This window comes from Aulonocara stuartgranti, assembly GCF_965226115.1.
Source record: "Aulonocara stuartgranti genome assembly, chromosome: 11".
NCBI classification, from domain to species: domain Eukaryota; kingdom Metazoa; phylum Chordata; class Actinopteri; order Cichliformes; family Cichlidae; genus Aulonocara; species Aulonocara stuartgranti.
In genome coordinates, this window is record NC_138947.1 from 15418611 (window position 1) to 15442425 (window position 23815).

Genomic DNA, 23815 nt, shown 5'->3' on the forward strand with positions numbered 1-23815 from the left:
TTCAATATTTGATTAATCATACAAGACTTTATCAGTTCTGTCTCTTTTCTTGAATTCTTCCACATATTTCCACTTTAGCTTATTTAATTTTTGTGTAAAGTGATTTGAAAGTATAAACTCGTCCGATATCTGGCGCCCCCTAGTGGTCGTTCATTGGGCCAAATCTTTTCCTTGAGTTTAAAAGGGTAAAACTGCATGCACTGGTGAAGTTAGACTACACTTTTATGATTCACATAATTCCTAAACAAGTAAAAAAAAAATCCACAGGCTAAAAATATAAATTGCACTCCAGATTAAATCAAAATAAGAGAAAACTCATAACTTTTGCATATGTTTAAAACAGGGGATTTTTGTACCGTGTGGAAACGATATACTATATAACAAAGCAATGCCTCTGATCTCTAATCTCTTCCTGCACCTTTCTCCCTCTCCCTCTCTCCCACAGGTGTATCTGAGCAGGCCGGCCGTGTGTCCTCAGGGTCTCTACGAGCTCATGTTGAGCTGCTGGAACAGAGACTGCAAGGTCCGCCCATCTTTCGCTTACATCCACTCCTTTCTTACGGAGGACGCCATGAACATGGTGTAAAGTAAAGCAGAGGAGCAGAATAAGAAGAAAAGGCTTGTGCGTTCATGCATACTTCCCACAGTGGGAAGACGTGGTGGTGGCTACACATATGGGGCAGACGAAAAGGGAGACCGGGTTGCTCGCTTTTATATTTTGTACTTTTTGGGTGGATGGGGCTGAGAGACCGCTGGTTCGGTTTTAATTCCACATCAGACCCCAAAGACAAAGCTAACTTCCTCTTAACATAGTTTAAGCTACATTTCTCGCGGGTGGTGGTGCTGGTACTGGTGGTGGGTGCGGTCTGCATAGGATCTAATTTCTTCATGGAGGGTTTCTGTGACTGGTGATTATGTGCTGTAGAGTTAAGGAGCTCAGTTACAGGAAACACTCTGTAAACGTAGGAAATCAGGAGCAGTTATGAAGTTTAATGATTGTGTTTTTTTCAGCATCTCCACACAGGATGACAGGTGTGGGTCACATGACCCGCAAAGTTTTAAGAGAATGCCTCATGTCTAGAGAAGAAACACACACAAACACACACACACACACAGACAGGTATTGTGTCAGTACTTATAGTATGTATAAATTACTGCACACAGACATGGCTGAGCTAGAACCTCAGTGATGGATTTCATTTTTATCTCAGCTCCTTATCCGTACGTAGCGACCCACATCCAGAGTTGTCAGTTTTAGTGGACTAATGTGAAATGATGTGGACCAGACAACAGCAGCCCTATTTCTGCAATGTGATCAAGTCAACACCAACAACGTAGTCAAAAACCCCAAAAATAAATATTTGAACTTCATCTTTGAACCACAGTTTAAAAAGAAAAAACAAAACAGGTTGTATGAACTTCTCAAACCTGAGAAAAAGGTGCAGAAGAGGAGACTCTGCTACACCTTTGCTGCTCCCACAAACTGGAACAGCTTTTCCAAGCAGATGTAACACCAGCCAGGCAGTGGACGGGACTTCAGATGCACCTGCTCGGGTGTTTTGGCTGTGACTCATCAAAAAGGAAAGACTTCTTTTTTTTTTTTTTTTTAAATTCCAAAAACCAGCTGCACTTTAAACCCTTCACGAATCCCCGGCTGTGATGAAACTCATCTCTGTGATGATTCCTTTTGATGTGGATTCTAATGCTTTTTCTTTTTTCCAAAGTGAGATCAAAGCGAATCACAGAAGCAGGTCAAACATGCTTTTTTTTTAAATCCTCTCCAACAGAGCGTCGCCAAACCATTAGATGTAAAATATTTTATTTTTTAAATGGAATGGCATCCTCAGTTACTTCAATTTGAAATGTGTGACAACCTTCTGTTCATTTTTTTTTTTTTTTAATGCGCTGACATGTTTAGTCGTCCAGTAATCTGTTTCCATTCATCCAAATGTATCACTGTGTCGTTGTTCAGAAGGATATTATGTGTCTTATCCGATATTAAGCGGGTCATTCCATGGAAAGTAATCAGTGCCTCCCACCTGAGCCCATCAGAACCAGCAGATATTTTTGTACAAAAAATGTGGCATGCATGCTTATCCTGTACATACTTCATACTATGAATATTTTCCAAATAATAGGAACTCAAAGTACATAGGCGAGGGTTCAGATGTTACACTTTTTAATTTAAATTATCGTTTTAGCATTTTCGAGACGTGGAAATGCTAAAAGTGCAGGGAATAGTTACAAAACACTGTCAAACCTGAAAAAAATTGATTCCAACTGTCAAAATCTGAGGTAAAAAACTTGGATCGAGTAAAAGGAACATGTTGTCCTGCGCCAAAACAAAACTGCCACAAGCTGAGCAGACAATGAAGCAACAGCAAAGAAAAAAGGAAATCTTTCATCTGTTATAACCACATGCTTATATGAGCCTTGAAACATTACCCAGAATGAATTTTTTTTTTTCCTCCTGTGAGCAAATCAGATCCAGGCATCCAGGCTGCTTGTCATTATTTCTGTTTCTCTATAGCATACAGATTATGAGTGTAGTTTTGCTTTGGAGCTACGATTGATCCAGCGCCCCTATAGTCAACTTGACTGAGCAGGCAACTCATGTACCAAAGACTCGAGTCCTCACCAGTGTCAATTCCAACCAGCGTTTCATTCTACCTTCACTCACTCACACGTTCTTATTTAATAAATACAAAAAGTTAAACTAAATTAAAAATAAAAACATTTATCTTCTACCACTTGTTCAATTGAGGGTCGATATAGGGTAAAAGTAGGGTATACCCTGGACGGATTGCCAGTCTGTTGCAGGGCTAACAGAGAGACAACCATTCGTGCTCAAATTCGCACCTATTGTCAATTCAGGCTTACCCAAACCCACGCTCGTCTTTGAACTGCCGGAGAAAACCAGAGAGGGGAGAGAACACGCAAACTCTGCACAAGGTTCATCTTAAAATTGGTTATAGAAAAAGTTTGCTAAGTAAATACTAGAGATGGCACGATACCACTTTTTTATGTCCGATACCGATACCGATATCATAAATTTGGATATCTGCCGATACCGATATGAATCCGATATAATGTTTTTTAATCAACAAAACTGTTTTTTAAATATCTTGCTGCATTTTGTATATGTTCATACTCAAGTTTAAAACAACAACTACACTAAAGCTATTCTGTTATACCTGTATGCAAAAAAAAATATTTCATAGTTCAGCAATACTGATCAATCTAATAAACTTAAACCTGCACCATCCTCCCTATTCTGGTATTTTAAAGAGTACTTAGCATAAATATTAAGCAACCTAACTAATAGGGTTCCAACTCCCAGCAACAACAAAAATAAATAAAAAATAGGGAACCACCCCTCACGCTCCACCTCATGATGCTTAATCGACGTAATCAACCTTAATTTGATGCAGTGTGAAAAAAAATGCACAGAAATCAATTATTTTTCAAGAAATATTAAATAGATTCAACATCTTTCTTCAACAAAATTGCAGACTGCACAGATGGTACCTTCCCAAAGGAAAAAGTACTATAGCTTACTAGGGTATATATATTAGACGTAATAGTCACTATATACAGTAATTGACTTCTATTCATTTTACATCAACTTAAAACTTTGGGTGTCAGATAATTATTTATTAAAAGCTAGACATTTTAAATGAGAATAAGAAAGAAAAGTATGTCTTTGTGCCCCCTTTTCCCTGTTAATGCCCTATCGGCCCCCCTGGCTAAACTTTGCTAGATCCGCCCCTGCACAGTTACCAGCGTCAGCTACGTAGAAAAAGATCCTCGAGTAGAAAGTAATATTAAATACATTTTAACAACAGCTGATCAAGCTTAAACGTGCTGCTGTTGTTCAGCCGCTGGTTTCCTCTTTCTGGTGCAAAGTGGACCAAAAGCAAACTAGAGACACGGACTCCCGACAGAAAAGCCGATCAGCTGATCATTAAGCAGTTTCATGATTGAAGTAGCAGCAGGAGAGGCAGTCGCTTGTTAAGCTTAACGCAGGAATGCTTTACAAACATTCAGAGATGGACTTACACACTTGCTTTACTTCTCTCGGGGATAACTTTGTCGGAGATGAAATGCCGGGTTGCTAGCGAAGCTCCACATGCTATCCAGACCACAGCCGCTCTATCACGTGATGCATACTGCTCCGACGTGCTAACGTTCTGAGGTGAGTTACGGCCTGTTGCAAGTTTTGTGAGGTGCTTTCGTGATATTTAATGGATCGGATTACATTTTTTATTTTTCTCCGATATCCGATCCAGTAATTTAGGTCAGTATCGGACCAATACGTAATATCGGATCGGTCCATCTCTAGTAAATACGAGGTATTGGCTCCAGATTGTGACGGTGGGGGTTTATTAATAACAATTTAATATTTACATCACAACTAAAATGTTTTTCACCCATTTCATCTGTCTCTTTTACTTAAGTGGCTAAAAAAAATTAGAAAAAAAGAACAAATAAAATAAGCACAGAGTTTTAACCAACTCTTAAAATATTTATGGTATGAATGTAATATTTTGCATGCCTTTGTTAAATAGAATTATTGTACCAAAAATATATTGATTCAGAGGGGTCAGGTGGAAACTTTTTATATATATATAGCTATATAGATTTGGCTGACTTTATATTGAATGACCCAGTCTGACTGCGGTAGAGTCAGTGCATCTACCTAACCGACAGAGCAGCACTGTAAATCAGTCCTGATCAACATCATGAAGTAACAAATTCACCGGTGGTGAATGGTTGTGCCATACGAGTCCTTTTTGATACACTGTAGTTTAACTAAACCCATATTTTTTTATATATACTATACGTACTTAGGCTCTCCTTGTTGTCTGATTTTTGTCCCGTTCTGTCTGAAGCTGAAAAATCACAGTATGTACATATTTTAAGGACAGAATTACAATTTCATTTAATATATAAACTCTGTCCCAACTGGGGGTCTTCTGTGTTTGTGTAGAACGCTTGCTACGTTGATGCTATTGTAATTCACTGTGTTGTCTATTTTTGTAGATGTTTTAATAAAGTTAATCTTTTCAAAATCAGTGTGTGCTTGTTATTAATTACATCTGTCAAAAAAAAATCAAAAGTTTCATCGATTGAAATATATTTTATTATAAGTCTAACATAGATGATGTTTAATATTTGATACAAGCAGCCAACTTTCACACTATATCAACGAAGGCTGAAAATGCAACATTAAAAAAAAAAGAAGAAGAAGAAAGTATTAGTCACTAGGAACCACCAAAGGAGACAGGCGGATTCTGGCTTTCGTCCTTTTTTAAAAGTGACAAACTGGGCTAAGACCAGTTTGGTATGAGGAACTGTTCCCTGATGAGTTTAACTAGTCTTAAACTGATGCCTGAGGAGTTTAACCAGGCACTTGGTTGCAAAATGCGGAGTGATTCTTAAAAAAAAAAAAAAAAAAAACTAGGAAAAAAAAAATTTCACTACTTTAACGCAGGAAAAAGACAAGGCGACTAAACTCAAGGCAGCATGCATAACAAAGCAGTAGTACTTCGTGATGGTCCTTCTTTACTCATGACAGCTGTATAAAAAGGCAGTTACAGTAAAGAAGAAAACAAAAGGTTCAACATACTTTCATTGGCTTTAACAGGAAACCTAACCAAACCATAAATTGTTCCAACCACCCACTTCCTCCCTCCTCCTTTCAAGACACAAAGAAACTCCTCCCACTTGCAGTTCCAGCCAATAACATTGTTGCCAACAATGTAATCCATTATTACAAAGAGTCTCACGTATGTCTTTTTGCAATGCACTAGTAGACAAAGAAGAGACATTCAATCTTTTGTGATTAGTACATAAAAATATTAACAACATTTCAACACACAAAACTCTGAGGTGATTTGATAAACGCTCTCAGCAAGATTTCAGTCAGTGGTCTAAATGTAGAATGTACATTGCACTAACGTTTGTTTTTTAGGGTCTGACTTTGTCAGAACCTCCTTCTCTCGTGCTCAGAGCCTCCAGGTGAATGAACAGATTTAATAAAGGGGTGTGTAGCAGTGTCAGAAGTGTAGCAGCATACTCAGTTGGGCTCCCTGAAAGTGTATGTTTTGCATTATTTGATTAATTGAAAGGCACAGAAAGAAAATAGAATAAGGCTATAAGCTTTTCCTACATTCTCAGATTAAAAAGTAAAAAAAAACAAACAAACATAATAGTTCATTGACCTAGTCCCTAAAAACTGGGCTTCTACGTATTAGCTGAGGCTTTTGTCAGCCAAAGACAGAAGTTGTGCAGTCGCTGTATCATGTGAGGCTGGTTGCAATGTGACCTGCAGCATGAAGCACAGCAGCACAGCTCAGGGACATGAAAAGAAAACCACACAACAGGGGAAGAAAAACCTAGCCTTGTTTAGACTGGGGAAAGGACATGAGTGAAAAGCATGCATTCACACAGACAATGAGAAAGGTTTACAGTGTTTACAAGTCAGTACAGTCGTTACAGGTACGAGGAGATGTGGAGCTCTTTGTCTAAATATTGTTGACACCTCTCCTGATTACTCTTCTCAATGCGCCCGGGTGGTTTTCCCTGCAGCCTGCGAGGTCAAAAACACAAATACGAATGAAATAACACGTGTACTTGTTTTGAAGTCTGTTACAAAGCCTATTTGCCTTTCATGCAAACTGCACCTGGGAGATGTCGACTCCAGTGAGTTTCTCTACAGCATTTGGCAGCTTGGTCATGATGTCCAACACTTCTCCAGCAAGTTTGGAGGCTCCTACATCTGCGCCACCGCTGGACACCATGGTAATCTTCTGTGTCGCTGACAGTGGCTTGCTGATTTCCTCTGCCATCTGCAGAACAAGAAAGATCAGAATTGGTATGCTTGCACCTTCAAAGTGTGCCATCCGTGAGCTAAGAAGCATGCGAGTCAGCTAATTCTTCTGAAAACTGAGCAGAGAATCACAATTTCAAAGAAATCTCAAAGGTTTAAAGCAACAATGTATCAAGCTTTGGGATATAAAGGTATATAATTAATATACCTTTTATGAATAACAGTTGAGTTGTGATTACTGAAATATGGTTAAAAAATATTTTAAAATCTTAAAGAGGCCTTGGAGTTGGAAAATGTAAAAAAAAAGAAAAGGGGAAAAAAAACTTTTTATGCAAAGAGAAGTAAAATAAAATCAACATTAAGGACTAGCGCTGATGAAAATGGGTTGAAAGGCTAATATAAAAACCAATATTCATGATATTTTCATCCATTAGAGTCAAACTGACCAATGGCAGTTTCTCCAGCAGCATGTCCACCATGGCTCCTTCTTTGTACTGCTTGAAGGCCTCTGCCTTCTTGTTCATCTGCTCGGCCTCAGCACGGCCCTTAGCCTCCACGGCAAAAGCCTCTGCCTCACCCTTTATCTGCATGACAACACACAGAGCAGAAAAGAGTGACGATGGCAGTAGTCACATGAAGCAGGAGAGAAAGGAATGACACATTATATGATGCAAAGTCACAGGAAAGGTGACGAGAAAATTAACAGTAGGAAAAAACTGTGACAGAAAACGGGCGGTTCTCACTCTGATGGACTCTGCCTCAGCCTCAGCTTCCATGATGAGCTGCAGACTGCAGTAGAAAGGAAAAAAAAGAATGAATTTTTTTGTTGTTCAGTTCAAACTATACAGAAGCAATATTATGATTTAGTGCTCACCGCTGGGCCTCAGCCAACTTCTCCAGTCGGTATTTCTCAGCTTCTGCAGGTTTCTTAACCTTGGCCTCCAGCTCCTTCTCCTTGCGTGTGATCTCCTGCTCCTGCAGAGTAATCTGCTGCGTACGCTCCACCACTTGAATCTGCATCTTCTCCTCTTCGATGCGCTGCTTGGTCTTGGCCACCTGAAATGGAAATTCCAACAATTCTCAGCTTTCCATCAATAAAAACACAACATTTTGGACTTGGCCAGGCATTATGATGAGCGTACCTGAAGCTGATAGGCCATTTCTGACTCTGCCTTCTTGGCATTGACCTCAATGTCATAAGCCGCTTTCTTCAGCTCATAGTCTCGCTGGGCTTTCGCCATTTCAATCTCATTCTTGTACTGAGCAGACACCTTCTCCTGCATTGCGTGTGCCTCCTGAAAATGAACAGTACAGGAGAGAAAGACAAATTTGGTACTGCTCATCGGCATTATCTTGTCAGTACATGTCATTGTGCAGTCTTTCTCCCCTCTCCCCAACTGGTCCTTGCAGATGGCCGCTCCCTGAGCTTAGTTCTATTGGAGGTTTCTTCCTGTTAAAAGGGAGTTTTTCCTTCCCACTATCACCAAAGCGCTTGCTCATAGGGGGTCATATGATTGTTGGGATTTTCTCTGTTTTCTTTGTATAATTGTAGGGTTTTCACTTTACAATATAAAGTGCCTTGAGGAAACTATTGTTGTGTTGTTGTGGCCCAATCTAGATAAAACTGAATTGAAATGAACTGAACTGAACAGGCAGAATGACATTGACGATTATTTACCTTAATGACAGCATCTCGTTTGTATTGAGCCTCTCCAATCCTGGCATCCTTCTGCACCTGAGCAGTTCTGGCTTTACCCAGCGAGTGGAGGTAGTCCTGTAGAAGAGACAGAAAGGAGAGAAAGTGACAACCGACTACCAGAGAGCCTTATTCAGGCATTGAAAAGCAAAGTAGTACATCAGACAAACGAGTAATGTCGTTACCACAGAAGCACTTAGGCCTCATTTACGTCTACTGGGATGGCTCCAGGCTGAGAGTCGGGTAAGTCAATATCAATCACTTAAGAGCATTACAGTAACAGAGGAAATCATCAAAGACTAAACGCTTTGAAAACCTACATATTTCTAATGAATTTATCACAAGTCCATCAGCATTTGGCTTTTTTGGGGAGGCAATTTTTTGCATGAATTTGCTTATTTTTAGTGGTCTGTCTATCACTCAACGATACATTGTTTCCTGTTGCACCAAATATAATGCTCTGACAGAATATTCAAGATCTCATGGTAGATAAGCTGTCTGTTGACCCCAACACACGTTACAGGTTTTCCACGCAAAGCTTGCTTTATTTCAGCTTGCCATATTTAAAACAAAATCCTATTTTTCCTATACATGCACATTCAATCACCCACTGAGGAACTGACAATGGCCAGCTGGAAAGGTTTAGCATATCCCCCATGCCCTTCCAGCGTATTTTGTAATGCTTTTACAGTCAGAGTCTTGTCACCAGTGTTGGAAGAAGAAGTACTCAAACAGACTTGGCATACCTGATCGTCATGAACATCTTTCAGCGTGTAGCTGACGACACCAATCCCCATGTTGACCAGGTCAGAGGAGGCTACTTTAAAGACCTGCTCAGAAAACTTCTTACGATCCTGGTAGATCTCCTGCACACACACATAAAGATTTGCACACGTCAAGTTACATACTGTAAAAAAAAAAAAAAAAAAAAAAAAAAAGGCATGCCCTGTGCTAGTACTGAGTAATAAACATTTTGTGCATAAAAGTTCTGCAAAATGCATTTTAGGGCCTCAATGAACCAACCTCTACAGTCAGGTGGGCAATGATGGCTCTCTGGTGTCCCTCTAGTGTCTCCAATGCAATCTGAGCGATCTCAGCCTCAGACTTTCCCATGAACATCTGACAGGCAGCTGCCAACATCTCCTTGTTCTGGCCCTGGATCTTCACCTGGGGAAAAAAAAAAAAAACACAGGTTAATGTGATCTCATTAAGACACTGCTATGAATCCTCCATAATGCTTCCTGTGTGGCCCGTGCTACAGACAGATGTTTATTTCACCATGAAGAAAATAGTTTATAACCTTTATAACCTAAGACCCAGCAAATCATTCTTGTCTTCTGTGGAGTTCATGTGACATGTCAAGCATAAACAATGCAGTCCTACAAATTTATGAGTCCTACTGTACTGTGAAAAGGAAATCCTTTCTAGTGATGCCACGGACAACATGGCCTGTTCTACAGCTTCCACATTTTATGGCAGTAGGTGAGGATGTGATACATGTTTTGCAGATATTGTTTTTCAATTGCTATGGATGAAATTGTTTCTTCAATATGAGATTCTTGAGTTTAATTTACCAGGATTTCAAAAAAAAAAAAGTACTGTAATTTCAACCATTTCAAAATAAACTTTTAATCAGTGAGACTTAAAAATGTGTTTTCAACCCATGCTGATACTTCAGGAAGCAGAGGGCTGAGTGTGGCAGAGAGGATACTACTCAGAATTGTAGAAGTGGAGTCAGACTTTTTGCTTTCAGAGCATGAGGCAGAGGAAGGAAAAATATTAGAGCAGGAAGTTGAGAGCTCAGGAGGACATACCAGCTTTTCTGGAGTCTGAACACACACGCGCGCACACAAACACACACACCTTTTATATCTTAGTGAGGACATCTGATTGACATAATACTTTCCCTTGCTGCTTACCCTAACCATCAAAAATAAATGCCTAACTCATACAACTCATACCCCTAGCCTAAACCTAACCATGAGCTAATTGTAACCCTGACACAAAAAACACATTTTCAGCCTCAAAAACTTCCTTCCAAACTTGTGGGGACGGGCATTTTGTCCCCATAAGTGACACACACGCACGCACACACACACAATCAGCTAAAAGTTCTTAAACTAGTTACTCTGTTGATTTAAATAACTATTAATATACTGCTAAAAGTGAATTAAACTGTACCTCGCCTTGTACCTTTCTTTATTAATTCTGTTTTAATCATAATGAGATTCACTTGAACTGTGAGAGTTGATTTTAAAGGCAGTTTTGTGCCATGTGACATCTAATTATTCCCAATCTGTTGTAACTTCAAATTCTGAAAAAAAGTTCTCAAACCATACCTGCGCAATGCCGGTGACAGAGATAGGGACACCATGGCGGGTGTAGACTTTGTCACTCTTCACATTTAGAGTCAGGGTGTTGAGTGTGATCCTGATTAGACCAAAAACAAACAAACAAAAAAAGACCAAAAGGAAGGGTGGAACTGATGAGATTCAAAACGTGAGAGCAAGGGTAACAGTAACATTGGAGAAACTAAGACTGCTTCCCTGATAATGGCAAGCTTCCCTATTTGCGGTCTCTGTCTTTATTTCACACTACGATGAACTGCACAGCAATGTTGTAGCTATAAAAACTACACAAGGGAAATTAAAATGAAAATGGGAATGACCTCTGGATTTGTTGAATACACGGCAAGACAAACACTCTTCCTCCAGCAATCATTAGAGGTGGAGAACGGCCGCAGCCTGACAAAAGAGGGGAAAACAAACATTAACAAATCCATCCAATAAGAGTCACTCATTCAGGAACTGATTCAAGAGAGCACAGCTGAACTTGCAACCTTTCATGACAGTGCGACTTATGCAATTCATCCACAACAGCTTGCGCCATTGGAAAATTCCTAGCTTACTCTAAACTGTCAGCAAGTCTTGGCCTTATCACAAGACACATGTGACACTTGTACACAACACTTCACTCTAACAATCCAATTCCAGGATTACTCTGTCTTTTGTTTATTACACTGATCTTCTGAGCTGCAAGTTTCTAAACAACAATAAAGCTTGCAGATGCTATGGTGAGAATATTCTCATGTGTTGTTCACAGAAACAATAATTAATCCATTACCAGACACCACCATCGCTTCATTGGGTCCACATGTGTAAAACATCCTGAATCCTAAATTTGAGACACACACAAAAACTTGTGAGAAAAAAACCCCCAATGGACTTGATTTGCCCTGTAAAAATGTTTAAAGTAGAAAATAAATGTATGACATGTATAAAGAGACAGGTGGATGTATCCACCAGTACAACACACAAAATATAGATTAAATCATTTTTTATTACAGCGTCTCATTGCTAATTTAAAGGCAATGAGTCCTATGCTGCCAACTATATTTTATTCATGTCGGTTTAAACCATTTAAACCTAATTAGGTTTCCATGTTTTTCCCAGCGACCCTCGGGGCTCCTCCCACTCCCGCCAGCCCTAATCTTCACACGGAACTCGGACTTTCAATGTAATAGCTGGAGCAACCAAAAAGCACATGAAGCACAAAAAAGTACCGATAATGGCAAACAAACACGGGTGTTGGATGTAAAATTAAAAACTTTAAAGAAAGCGACCTAACCTGCGTATTAAAATTCGCTATCTCGCTATTTAATCGAGTCTGGGTCGATAACGTGGGGGTTAAAAAAAACTGCCCAGTGTTTACGCTACAGCACCGCGATTTAACACGTTAAAACGAGCACTCCGGTTAACTTACCGTTATCCGGTCAGGTCAAAAGGAAACCTCCTTTTTTATATAAAAATAATGATAATAGTAAAATAAAGTCGGTTTTACTGTTGCGACGGTGAGAGCGTTGCTGCCCGTACACTGCAATCACACTGCAAAAAATGTCTGATGACTGGGAAGTGCTCTGCGACCACGCCCATCCTCACGCTGACAGTGACGTAAGTGTGTCTGTTGTCATCTGGTGGCTTAGAGCGACAACTGCACCTCCACCATATCTATTTATCTATCTAGCAAAGAATTTATGATATCATGATACAAGGTTATAATAGTTAACTTAAAGTAAAAACTAAAACTAGAACTAAAGAAACAACTTTTGAAAAATCTACAAACACAGAATAAATATTCTTAGTTTTAGTATTTGTAATTTTGGTTAAAAACATTACAACTTGCCTGATGAGGCAATGATGAACATGTTTATTCAGACATTGGATGTCTACATGCTGGTGAGTCACCCACCTTTAAAAAGTTGTTTTTTCACAGTAATACCTGTGATGACCAGTTTCTCTTTATTTTCAGGACTATTTACATTCTAGATTTTCACTGAATGCATCAAAACTATGAATGAATACATATGGAATTATGTAGTAAACAAAAAGTGTGAAATAACTCAAAACATGTTTTATATTTTAGATCTTCAAAATAGCCACCCTTTGCTTTGAATGCTGCTTTGCACACTCTTGGCATTCTCTCGATGAGCTTCATGAGGTTGTCACCTGAAATGGTTTTCCAACAGTCTTGAAGGAGTTCCTAGAGATGCTGAGCACTTTTCGGCCTTTTTGCCTTCACTTCATCCCAAACCATCTTGAATGGATTTACGTGGATTTTAGTGACTGTAGAGGCCAGACCATCTGGCGCAGCACTCCATCACTCTTCTTCTTGGTCTTACACAGCCTGAAACTATTTTAAAGATGATAAAAATTAAAACAAGTTAATAGTCCAGCTAGTGTTTCTCATTTGCCTTGATAAGTTATCAAATACACCTTAATTTTTGTATACAATATAATATACGGAGAGCATCATGTGAGGAATAACCTGCAAAAACCCATAACTTGTTCATAACCTTTTGTTTGTCTCTTAAATGTAAATATTAACCACCATGAATATCCCATGGCTTTCAAAATGGCAAATACTTTTGCCACTACTTATAAACATACAGTCTATGGTTTAAAAAGAAGATGACGAATTCTTAGCCATGTAATCTGTGTAACAGGCAATACTGTGTATTCTGAATTCAGACTATTCCTACAAGAGCAGCTGGCATGTGCAAGCTGTTGCCCCTGTAAATGTTTATCTAAGCACATTTGCACTTGTTGATAAATTGTGTGTCTGTTAATCTCATTACTTCCACTAGTGGGCAGTGTTTACCATTGCTTGAATTAAGATGTGACAAAATACCCAATCCTAAATTTTCAAATACCAACAAAGGCATCTGTTAAGTAGACTCTATATTGATGCATTTTATAAAATGTGGGCTTCAGAGGTGTTTCCAGAGGCAGGAATATATGGGTGGCACTGTCACACCTGAAATATGATTGGACAAGAGTACTGTTAGGGTCAAAGTTGAAATTGAGTGACAGTATAAATGTGACTAGACCAACTTATTAACTTTATTCATGGATTTTACTGAAGTACAGTTTTAAAGTACTTTTACTGCATATAAGCATCGGTGCTTTTTACTTCTGCTCTGTTATAGTTTGGATAAAAATGTTGTACTTTGTAGACAGGGTAACACTATAATATGGCCTTTGACTAAGGGCTTAATTGTACTCTAATTAAATGGAAATTCAATGTATTTTATGTAATTATATTTACCTGCAAATCCTTAAAGGTAGGCACACTAGTAGAAGTGCTTAACGAGTCAGGTTTTAGAGCAAACAAAGAAATAATGACACTGTAACTAAATATAAGTAGTCTCTAAGTAAATTAAAGTAATGTGTTGGTAAATGTAAGTAGTCTGTAAGTAATTTTAAGTAGTGCCTAAATTCTGGGTATTTTACAGAAAATGAAACACAGATTATACTGTAATTGATAATGACTACCGCATAAGCAATTTTAAGTACTACTTTCTTGATAATTTTGTGGAAGCACAAAAAATATTTCCCCGTCTTATATTCTATGTACACTGTACTTTTTCAGGCCACAGGCCATATTATGGAGTGGCTCCATCATTATAATGTCACATAAACCTGCAAACTTTGATGGTATTTCTTTTTTTTTTTTAGTCCTTATCAGATTATTATTGCTAAAGTAAAAGGGCAATTTAATAATAGAAGATCTGTCAGGTACATAATGGATATTAAATAAAGAGGTAAAACAATGAGATGTTAAGATGTAAAACGGCAAAGTTAAACTACTCCATATTGCAGCTCACACCCCAAAAACATATTTAAAATGTGAGATCAGGAAATATTAATATTACAGTCAAATTGCTTGCTACTTAAAATTACATATGCAGGATGTACATTTATTGTTTTGTTTTTGTTTCCTGTAAAAACCTGATTTGTTACCCCCTTATTCTAGTGTGCCGACCCTTAAGTATTGGTAGGTAAATATATTTACATTGTAAATTCAAATAAAATACATATTAAACATAATAAGATTTTATGTAATTACAGCAGAATTTTGCTCTTAGTCATAGGCTGTATTATAAAATGCTACTATACTGCATACATTTATGTTAAAGTTTTAGTTACTTATTAGTTTGCAGCTTTTAAAATATATATTTTGCCATTGGGGCATAATTATGGACAAACTACCCAGCCTCGTGACAATATAATGGGGATCTACATATTAATAAATCAGTAATGATGAATGATCTGATTAGAAAATGTATATGATTCTGAAAGGGGGCATTGTGCATGAGTACTTTTAGTCATTGTTTTGTACTATTATGTAAGCAGAATTATTACTTTTAGCCAAGTAAGAGACCTAAATACTTGTTTGATCACTTTGTGATACAGATATTAAATTAAAAAACACATTTTTCAGGCTCTTGTGCAGTGCAACTTTTCCTATAATATCTTCATGAAATATCTTTCCTGTAAGTGTCCAAGCAGTCAAAGGATGTACAGGCACAGGTATAATTTTCAAAATATGTGTTTTAATATACCCCCAAAAGACAAAAATAATCTCAAAAACACATAATAAAGAAAATAAGTTACTCTGAGAAAGAGGTACATCCATGAAACAGACGTCTACTCAAAGCTACTGCTTAACAACGGAGCGAAAGTTTGTGGTGTCCCCGGGATTCCCATGTGCTTGTTTGCCATTCACCTAGGGACCATTTTTGATCCGAGGACACCACAAGGGGTATTACATTCAAAGGCAGACACCACAATAACTACATTTAATATAAAGAAACCATGCGGTCACAACAGGCAGTTCACTCCCTTTGATTAGTCTCTGTATTTAATCCAGCTCCACCCTCAGCCTCCTCTTTTACTCAAACAAAGGATGAAAGCAGCCTGCAGGTAACTCAAAAAATAGAGAAAAATAATACAATTTATTATGTATATAGTGGTTGCTGGTACAGTGTTCAGTGCAATCAGTGTAGTGTCATAATGTGTAATAAGAATAGATTAAGCAAATGAATCAACTCACTTTTGGTATTACAACTTTAACGACTACTTAATTAACTTAAATGTTAGAATGTAAGATATAAGGTTTTACACTCCCACCTCAGGAGTATCTCCACATGCAGTCTGAACAAATATTACCACATTTTTTCAAGTGTGTGGTTGTTGGTACGACCATCACACATCTATTTTCTTAATTGCTTGTGCAAGTCAGGGATGCATGGGGCTGTAGAATATTCCAGCTGCAGGGTGAATGGACACCCTACACTGTAAAAACATATATTTTAGCATTTTTACAGATTCATTGCAGGGCTAAGTAACTATTAATCTAAAGTGAAGCTAAATTTGATTGCAGATGCATTCACAGCTAGTAACAATTATGCTTAGTCATTTACCCAAATGTGCTGAAAGTGTCCTTTCTGTCTTGAACAAGGAAGAAAATAAAGAATAGAACCAATGCAATGGAGTAAAAATATCAATAAAGTGTGCCATTTTCTAAAGATCTGTCAAGACTATTTCATAGCCTATACACATTATCATTCTTTAGAAACAGTGTTTAGTTTATTTTCTGCAATCCATTGCCAAACATATATAGATTTGCTCCTGTTTTCCTGAGATCATCTGCTGAGAGCTTGGATCAGAGGCCTGGCACACACCCCTCCTACACAATAATTCCTACCCTTGCATTTTCACATTGTCTTGTGGTGGCTAATAAGTACAGCAATGCACACATATGTAAACTATATGTAAGGTATTGCAGCTCGTTTGAACATGAAGCTAGAGAAAGGCTTCAACATGCTGTTGTTTCCTGATGAACCGGCTGACCCCATCTTGTCCCCACTTCATCTGTTTCCTCTGCAGAAGCAGATACAGTAATGGGTTGTCGTCATCCTCTGGTAGCTAAAACAACTGTAATGTATCTTTCTGGCATTTTTTTCCAGACACCAGCTGGTAACATTCTGGTCAATCCATATATCTAATTTCCACTCCCAGATCTGCAGCTGTGAGGCTCCTCCTCCTCCGTGCTACTCCGCTCAGCCAATCCCCGTCTGCGGCAGCGGTGTCTGGCCACGCCCAACCCTAGCCTTAGCTCTGGAAACGCTCCAGCGATATAAATCCATTGTCCGGCACATTCACACCAGTCTGCGGTCGGCTCCTCGTGCTCACTAAACAGCTGCCTTTTTTTGCTACCCATTGTAAAACTTTTGCATCCATAATGAGGGAAATCGTGCACATCCAGGCCGGCCAGTGCGGTAACCAGATTGGTGCCAAGGTAAGAAAATATAATGCAAAGAATGTATGTTCTTAAAAGAAATAGAATAAATTCTGTGTTTTTCTGTCACAATTCACGTTTAATAATCAGGACATAGTTTAATCATTCGGCTTGTCTGGAAAAGAATTCTCAGTGAAGACAAAGGATACCCTTTTCTTTTCATGCACCATATATCTTTTAGCATATAAATATAACTGTAAATGTCAAGTGATCACTTTTGTGTGCGTCTATTTTTTTTTTTTTTACTAAATATTGTGCACTGCGGTAACTGGTGGGTGGGTGTGGAGCAGCAGAGCGCAGCCGCTCGTATTGAAGTAACGGTATAACGGGGGGCTCTTGTGTCTCGACTGGTTTTTGTTCACACAACGCCGGGCGTGTCTGCGTCCCCGGCACTTCAGATTCAGCTGACCTCAAGACACTGTCTCAGGAAAAGAGACAGAAAAAGGGAGAGAGGGAAAAAAATCAGTCTATTCTTTACTTGTCAGATCTCCCCGCACTCGAGTTTCTTTGTCTTGCACAGCCAGATATGACTGGTATTCCAGACAATGAGTGGGGAGCTGGGCTTGAGAGGCCTACTTATGCCCCCCCGCTAAAGACTGATGGATCCATAGTCCATACTGATTAGATTATTGATTTGGCAAGCTTTAAAGGAAGACTGCAGTTTGGGGTGCTTGGAAAGCAGAAGAGCTGTTGAAGGGTGTGGCATGGATAATTGGTCAACAAAAAATTCTCCCTTTATTTATTTTTTTTAAAAGCTGCATATTAACAAAGACACGATCTAAATACTTATAATCAAGATTCACGTAACTGCTTTTTTAAAAATCAAATTGTATATGTTTTTGCTGCATTTTAATTCTATATTCCAACAAAAAAGGGGGAGGGAGTCAAAGTCTGCATAGGCTCAGTTCATCACCCACCCATTTGTTATAGCAACAATTGCAGTCAGCTACAATAGGTTAGATAATGAGTGGCCCATTATTATCCCTGTTTTACTATCTCCTTTTGTTCTCCAGCTGATCATTTGCCACAGACAGCATATGTTTAAGTAGAACAGTAATCTCGCCCTGCTATTTAGATGGACTGTAGTTTAAAGACTACACTAACAATGGCCCATATTTTGCAGGATGCATCATTACTGCCATGATGTGCTGCTGACAGATGTTCTGTAAAACAGGGCCTTCTTTGCAATCAATGTCTTTCCTCCCCTAACCAAATTAGGAGAAGGGTGGGGGAGGAATGGAGGAAACAGCTGATGCACAGTGGGTGAAGTCACTGGGTTCTCAATTGACTTAATGTGCAGTTGCTGGCAATGTCTTGGTAGACTAATTTTAGGAAATAAATACAAATTGTGCCCATTATATGTAATTCTATTTAGTATTTATTGCAGTTGCACCAAAATCAGTTGCAGTAAAAAAAAATTAATTAAGTTACTAAATTCAATTTATAAGTGCCTCCTTATTTAAGCCCACTGCTCCATTATTTCCTTTGTGTTAATGATATATGATGTAAAGATAGCTGCTTGTAGCCTGGAAGTGAGGATATTCTGGATTCCACCCCCCAAGGACTCATTGACTCAGATGTCCAGCGGGTATGATTGACAGAACTGCTGAAGGGCTACACTGTGGTGAATTAGGTCAGGGTGTGGCATTGCTTTTCTGCTTATTGTCCTCATTCTTTCACTGTGGTTATTTTCAGTCTTTATCTACTCTCGTGTCACTGTAGCTGTCCTAGCATTATTTTTTCTTTATTCTTGTTTTTGATTTTGTGTTTCTTTGTTCTGCTGTGTTGATCTTATCTTCTCCATATTAAGGTCACTTAATCATTTTTGCTTTACATGGCCTTATTTAGATGTCATGATACTTGGTCCACAGCTGACTCCCAATCTCTTAAGCAGTGCTCTGCTATACAGCCAGCTTATCCAGATTATTCCAAATCCTCGTATTGCGCTGTTAGCAGGAAATCACCGGCTGTGTTGAAAAGAAATGTCTGAGTTGGACGATATCAGTAAATATGGTAGAGTAATACGCACTGACAAGATTTATTACGACATAAACACTCTAAAAAATCTGAATGTAGTCTTTAAACAGTGAACAAGACATGAATTCAGATCTGAAGGGAGTCAGTATCTTCAGTGTCGTCTGACTGCAAATGGATTTTATTTGCAGGTTGGCCCGCAGACGGATCTGTAGCGCCTTTGTTCCTCCCTCCTTTGCATTTTACATATGAAAGAACCGCATTCTGCTAAGTCATCACTCGACACTTACGGAAATCTCAAAAGCAGCGTTGTTGGGAATGGGTTCAGATATGGCTCGCTGAAAAATGGAAAAATCCTGTCATTTCCATCAGAAAACAAAAATGCAAACCCACTGCTGTTTTCCTCATTTTCACCCCCACCCCCCGATCCCATGAACCGCACATCTAATGGGTAGATGTGTATTTTCGTTGCAAGTAACTGTCATGTGATATCTTCCATTTTGTGTCTGCAGTTCTGGGAAGTGATCAGTGATGAGCATGGCATCGATCCCACGGGGACTTACCATGGAGACAGTGACCTGCAGCTGGACAGGATCAGTGTTTACTATAATGAGGCCACAGGTTAGCTGTCTTCCTAACTCATGTTAATAAGTGAGGGTATATTATATATGGATTCATTTTTAACTTGACAATTTAATTCCAAAGTATGACACTACATCTCTTCTTGCATTCTCATCTCTACTGTACTGTTACTACACCTTTTCACCTATATCCAAAGGTCCTTCCTGTATTATTGAGCTGGTGTTTTTTTGCCCCCTTTTCTTTCTACTTCTCTCTCTGTCTTGCTCTCCTCTTCTTCTCTTTCGTGTGGAGGAGGTAAATACGTGCCTCGGGCCATTCTGGTGGACTTGGAGCCTGGCACCATGGACTCTGTGAGGTCTGGACCCTTTGGTCAGATCTTCAGACCTGACAATTTCGTGTTCGGTGGGTGCCTTAAAGACATATCTCATGCTCCTTTTTGATTTAAGGAAAAATGTTACTCACTTGAATGCCACTCCTTTTCCTTCAGGTCAGAGTGGTGCTGGAAACAACTGGGCCAAGGGTCACTACACAGAGGGAGCTGAGCTGGTGGACTCAGTCCTGGATGTGGTCCGCAAAGAATCAGAGAGCTGTGACTGCCTGCAGGGTTTCCAGCTCACCCACTCACTTGGTGGAGGAACTGGATCTGGTATGGGAACCCTGCTCATCAGCAAGATCCGCGAAGAGTACCCAGACCGTATTATGAACACCTTCAGTGTGGTGCCTTCCCCCAAGGTAACGTCTCCTTGTGATAGCACATGATAGATTTTTGGTTTTAATTATAGTTTCTTTGGCCTGAGGTTTCTCCTAAGATCTTGAAACTAAATAGAAGTTCTGTGTTCGCAGGTGTCAGACACTGTGGTCGAGCCTTACAACGCCACCCTGTCGGTCCACCAGCTTGTAGAGAACACAGATGAAACCTACTGCATCGATAACGAGGCTCTGTATGACATTTGCTTCCGCACCCTGAAACTAACCACACCCACCTACGGAGACCTTAACCATCTGGTGTCCGCCACTATGAGCGGGGTCACCACCTGCCTCCGCTTCCCTGGCCAGCTCAATGCAGATCTGCGCAAACTGGCCGTCAACATGGTGCCTTTCCCTCGTTTGCACTTCTTCATGCCTGGCTTCGCTCCTCTGACCAGCAGGGGCAGCCAGCAGTACCGCGCCCTCACAGTTCCCGAGCTCACCCAGCAGGTGTTTGATGCCAAGAATATGATGGCCGCGTGCGACCCACGCCACGGCCGCTACCTGACAGTTGCCGCCGTGTTCCGTGGCCGCATGTCCATGAAGGAGGTCGATGAGCAGATGCTCAATGTGCAGAACAAGAACAGCAGCTACTTCGTTGAATGGATCCCCAACAATGTCAAGACCGCAGTTTGCGATATTCCACCCCGTGGCCTCAAGATGGCCGTCACTTTCATCGGCAACAGCACTGCTATCCAGGAGCTGTTCAAGCGCATCTCCGAGCAGTTCACAGCCATGTTCCGCCGTAAGGCCTTCTTGCACTGGTACACAGGGGAAGGTATGGATGAGATGGAGTTCACTGAAGCGGAGAGCAACATGAATGACCTGGTGTCAGAGTACCAGCAGTACCAGGATGCCACTGCGGAGGAAGAGGGTGAATTTGAGGAGGAAGCTGAAGAGGATGCTTAAAGGTCAAGATGTGAAGGTCAAGAAATCATCGCCAAAACAGAAAATAATCAAAACGGAACAACCACAAGTAACCAAGAAACCAACATAGTGTCAAGATCACTGCTAGAATAAAATTTTAGTGTCTGTTAGTTTTACCTTGTCATTGAGTGCAAATAAAGTTGTCGACTGAGAACTCATTTGCCTCTCATTCCTCTTCGCACATACATGCTTTTCATCAGTTTAGCCAGTCAGAAAGTAAGATCCAGGCCCTCTCGGTGCAGTATACAGTAGGCTAGATAGAGCTGCGAGTTACTGGAAAATCTAATGTGATGTAATGAAAGGGTTTATTTCTGCTCCATAAGCATTATGATGGCTAAGGGCCCACATCCATTTGCAACATTCTGCACCAACCCACATTCCCACAACTATCTGGCGTTGAAGAGATTGCACCCTGCCAGTTTTTAGATGACAATAACATAACACCAGAGAAAGTAGGAGGGCATTTGCTGGTTGAGTAACCTACTAATTATATACATGTGTTATTTGAGATGTTTACATTTTGTAGGGAACTCATAAGAGCTATTTCATTTTGGGGATTTAAGATAAGATAACACTTTATTGATCCCACAACGGGGAAATTTTTGCGTCACCTCAGCTCAAGTACAGATATATGAAGGAAATACAAAAATACAATTAAGTACAATCAATGAAAAAAAGTAAGATAATACACTATATACAATGGTAGCATACACAGTATGTGATTATGGATATAGTTGGAAATATGGAAGACATAAACTATATAGCTTGGAAGGTCCATTATGCATGAAGTGGTGACCGTGGATGTTCACAGTGTCCAGTGACTTATGACATCGTGATTGAGGAGTTATAGAGTCTAACTGCTGTTGGGATGAATGATCTGCGAAAGCGCTCCTTCCTGCAGCGAGGGTGTTTCAGTCTCTGACTAAAGGAGCTGCTACAGTACAGTAAAGGTTTTGACAAGAGGACTTCTTTTTCCCTGGAAATACAATTAAAAACAGTTTGACAGGTAAACTCCACATCAGGGGTGGAAATTACAATATCTTACAATAGAGGACAGTTTGCTACAATACATCAAGATATTGATGTAACTGAAGGAAAAACATTTAAAACACAGAAAGCAGGAATTACAGATTTCTTCATTGCATTGAGGTGTACAATAATGTGTAAATTTCTTGAGCCACACCCATTTCTTTATATCATGCTAAGGAAATGTGAAATGGGTAGAGTGATTTATTGGAACATGACAACACAAAAGGAAATACAATAATTATGGAAAAAATGTTTTTACAGTTCTAACCTGAACTGTCTTAGGAAGGCTTTAAAAAATCTTCAGGAATATTTTTCAGGCTTCTCGAAGCACATTCAAAGCTTGCCTTTGGATGTTGGCTACCTTTTATTCTGCTCTCTGTGAAGATAATCCCACACCCACATTGTGTGTTTTTCTGTCCAGGTATGTTTTTACTGCATTGGCACCACTGGATAAAATGCAGCCTCAAACCAGGGCAGGGCCTCCAGTGTTTTAAAGATGCCTTTAGACACTCACTGTTGTACCTCTTGAACAGGGATGGGCAGTAACGTGTTACTTGTAACACGTTACTGTAATCTGATTACTTTTTTCAAGTAACGAGTAAAGTAAGGGATTACTATTGCCAAAACGGTAATTAGATTACCGTTACTTTCCCGTAGGAACGCTGCGTTACTGCGTTACTAAAACCATGATTTTTTGCGAGAATGTCTCACGACAGTGACGTAAGCGAGTGTTCCATTAGTGACAACAGCTGTGTGCAGATCAACAATGGATCACATATCGATTGTGGGAGAGAGTATGAGCGTGTAGCGTTTAAAGCGTGGAAGTACTGACATTACTTTGAGTTTGATTCCATAAAAAGTGACAAAAACATTAGCGTCCATCGTGCGTGGGAAGAAAACTTCTTTTTACAGCGAAAAAAAACCCCTAAACTTCCAAGCAAGCACCGAGTGTGCTATGACGTAATGGGAAACTCACAGAGAAACTCGCGGATTCTTCAACTGACCGCGGCACACCTGCACCAGGGTAAACCTCCGCCTACCCCAGTCCTGCTTTACAGGTAAAAATAGAGCAACAGGACCACTGAGTCTTTGACTTTATTTATGTTCTGCTGTGTTTTACTTGCATCTATTTGAAAGAGTGAGTGTAAACACAAAAAATATTTTATTTTATGTGCTGGAATGTGTAGAAAATAGGTTTAAATGTTAAACTAATTTATTCAACTCAGAGAATGTTGCATATAATTAAATTTTTGCTTGATGCATAAAGTTAAAAGATTAAAACTGATAAAACAAGTTAAAAAAAGAGACTTTTCCATTTGATTACATTTTGTATGATGGATTATGCAGTAAAAGTAGAATTGGGCTGAAAGATCTATCGCTTTATCACC

The 23815-nt window shown here is 39.5% G+C and overlaps 3 protein-coding genes across 6 annotated transcripts in view; 2 read left to right on the top strand and 1 right to left on the bottom strand.

Annotated features, from left to right (window-relative positions):
- The window catches only part of ddr1 (discoidin domain receptor tyrosine kinase 1), a 53036-nt gene extending 47964 nt beyond the window's left edge, over positions 1-5072 (top strand). For all 3 annotated transcript variants that reach the window (XM_082553138.1, XM_082553139.1, XM_082553140.1), the window contains one exon: positions 446-5072. In XM_082553138.1, the coding sequence (XP_082409264.1) occupies positions 446-586 (141 nt within the window). In that variant the 3' untranslated portion in view covers positions 587-5072. The remainder of the gene's footprint in view (positions 1-445) is intronic.
- Positions 5073-5120: 48 nt separating this feature from the next.
- flot1b (flotillin 1b) lies at positions 5121-12448 on the bottom strand. Its single transcript, XM_082551615.1, has 13 exons — positions 12291-12448; positions 11652-11702; positions 11197-11272; positions 10868-10958; positions 9552-9695; positions 9275-9394; positions 8511-8606; positions 7975-8127; positions 7707-7888; positions 7576-7621; positions 7279-7416; positions 6687-6851; positions 5121-6592 (listed from the first exon to the last, which is right to left on the bottom strand). Exons 2-13 carry the CDS (start codon positions 11692-11694, stop codon positions 6563-6565), a joined length of 1284 nt encoding a protein of 427 aa, XP_082407741.1. The 5' UTR covers positions 11695-11702; positions 12291-12448; the 3' UTR covers positions 5121-6562.
- A 4556-nt stretch (positions 12449-17004) lies between these two features.
- On the top strand, positions 17005-21552 carry tubb5 (tubulin, beta 5). 2 transcript variants are annotated; one of them, XM_082551614.1, is made up of 5 exons: positions 17005-17168; positions 19655-19763; positions 20016-20126; positions 20212-20456; positions 20568-21552. In XM_082551614.1, exons 1-5 carry the CDS (start codon positions 17112-17114, stop codon positions 21378-21380), a joined length of 1335 nt encoding a protein of 444 aa, XP_082407740.1. In that variant the 5' UTR covers positions 17005-17111; the 3' UTR covers positions 21381-21552. The 2 variants fall into 2 exon arrangements, with proteins under 2 accessions (XP_082407740.1, XP_082407739.1); XM_082551613.1 differs by having other exon boundaries at positions 17006-17168; positions 20019-20126.
- The last annotated feature ends 2263 nt before the right edge of the window (positions 21553-23815 follow it).

What these genes read in the sequence shown, in the direction of transcription:
- flot1b (XM_082551615.1), bottom strand. Translation starts at nt 11,694, where the DNA reads ATGTTTTACACATGTGGACCCAATGAAGCGATGGTGGTGTCTG. An exon ending in TGTATTCAACAAATCCAGAG is followed by an intron (nt 10,959 to 11,196) that starts GTCATTCCCATT and finishes TGGTCTAATCAG; the next exon opens with GATCACACTCAACACCCTGA. An exon ending in TGCTGGAGAAACTGCCATTG is followed by an intron (nt 6,852 to 7,278) that starts GTCAGTTTGACT and finishes CTTGTTCTGCAG; the next exon opens with ATGGCAGAGGAAATCAGCAA.
- tubb5 (XM_082551614.1), top strand. Translation starts at nt 17,112, where the DNA reads ATGAGGGAAATCGTGCACATCCAGGCCGGCCAGTGCGGTAACCAGATT. An exon ending in GTAACCAGATTGGTGCCAAG is followed by an intron (nt 17,169 to 19,654) that starts GTAAGAAAATAT and finishes TTGTGTCTGCAG; the next exon opens with TTCTGGGAAGTGATCAGTGA. An exon ending in ACCTGACAATTTCGTGTTCG is followed by an intron (nt 20,127 to 20,211) that starts GTGGGTGCCTTA and finishes CTTTTCCTTCAG; the next exon opens with GTCAGAGTGGTGCTGGAAAC.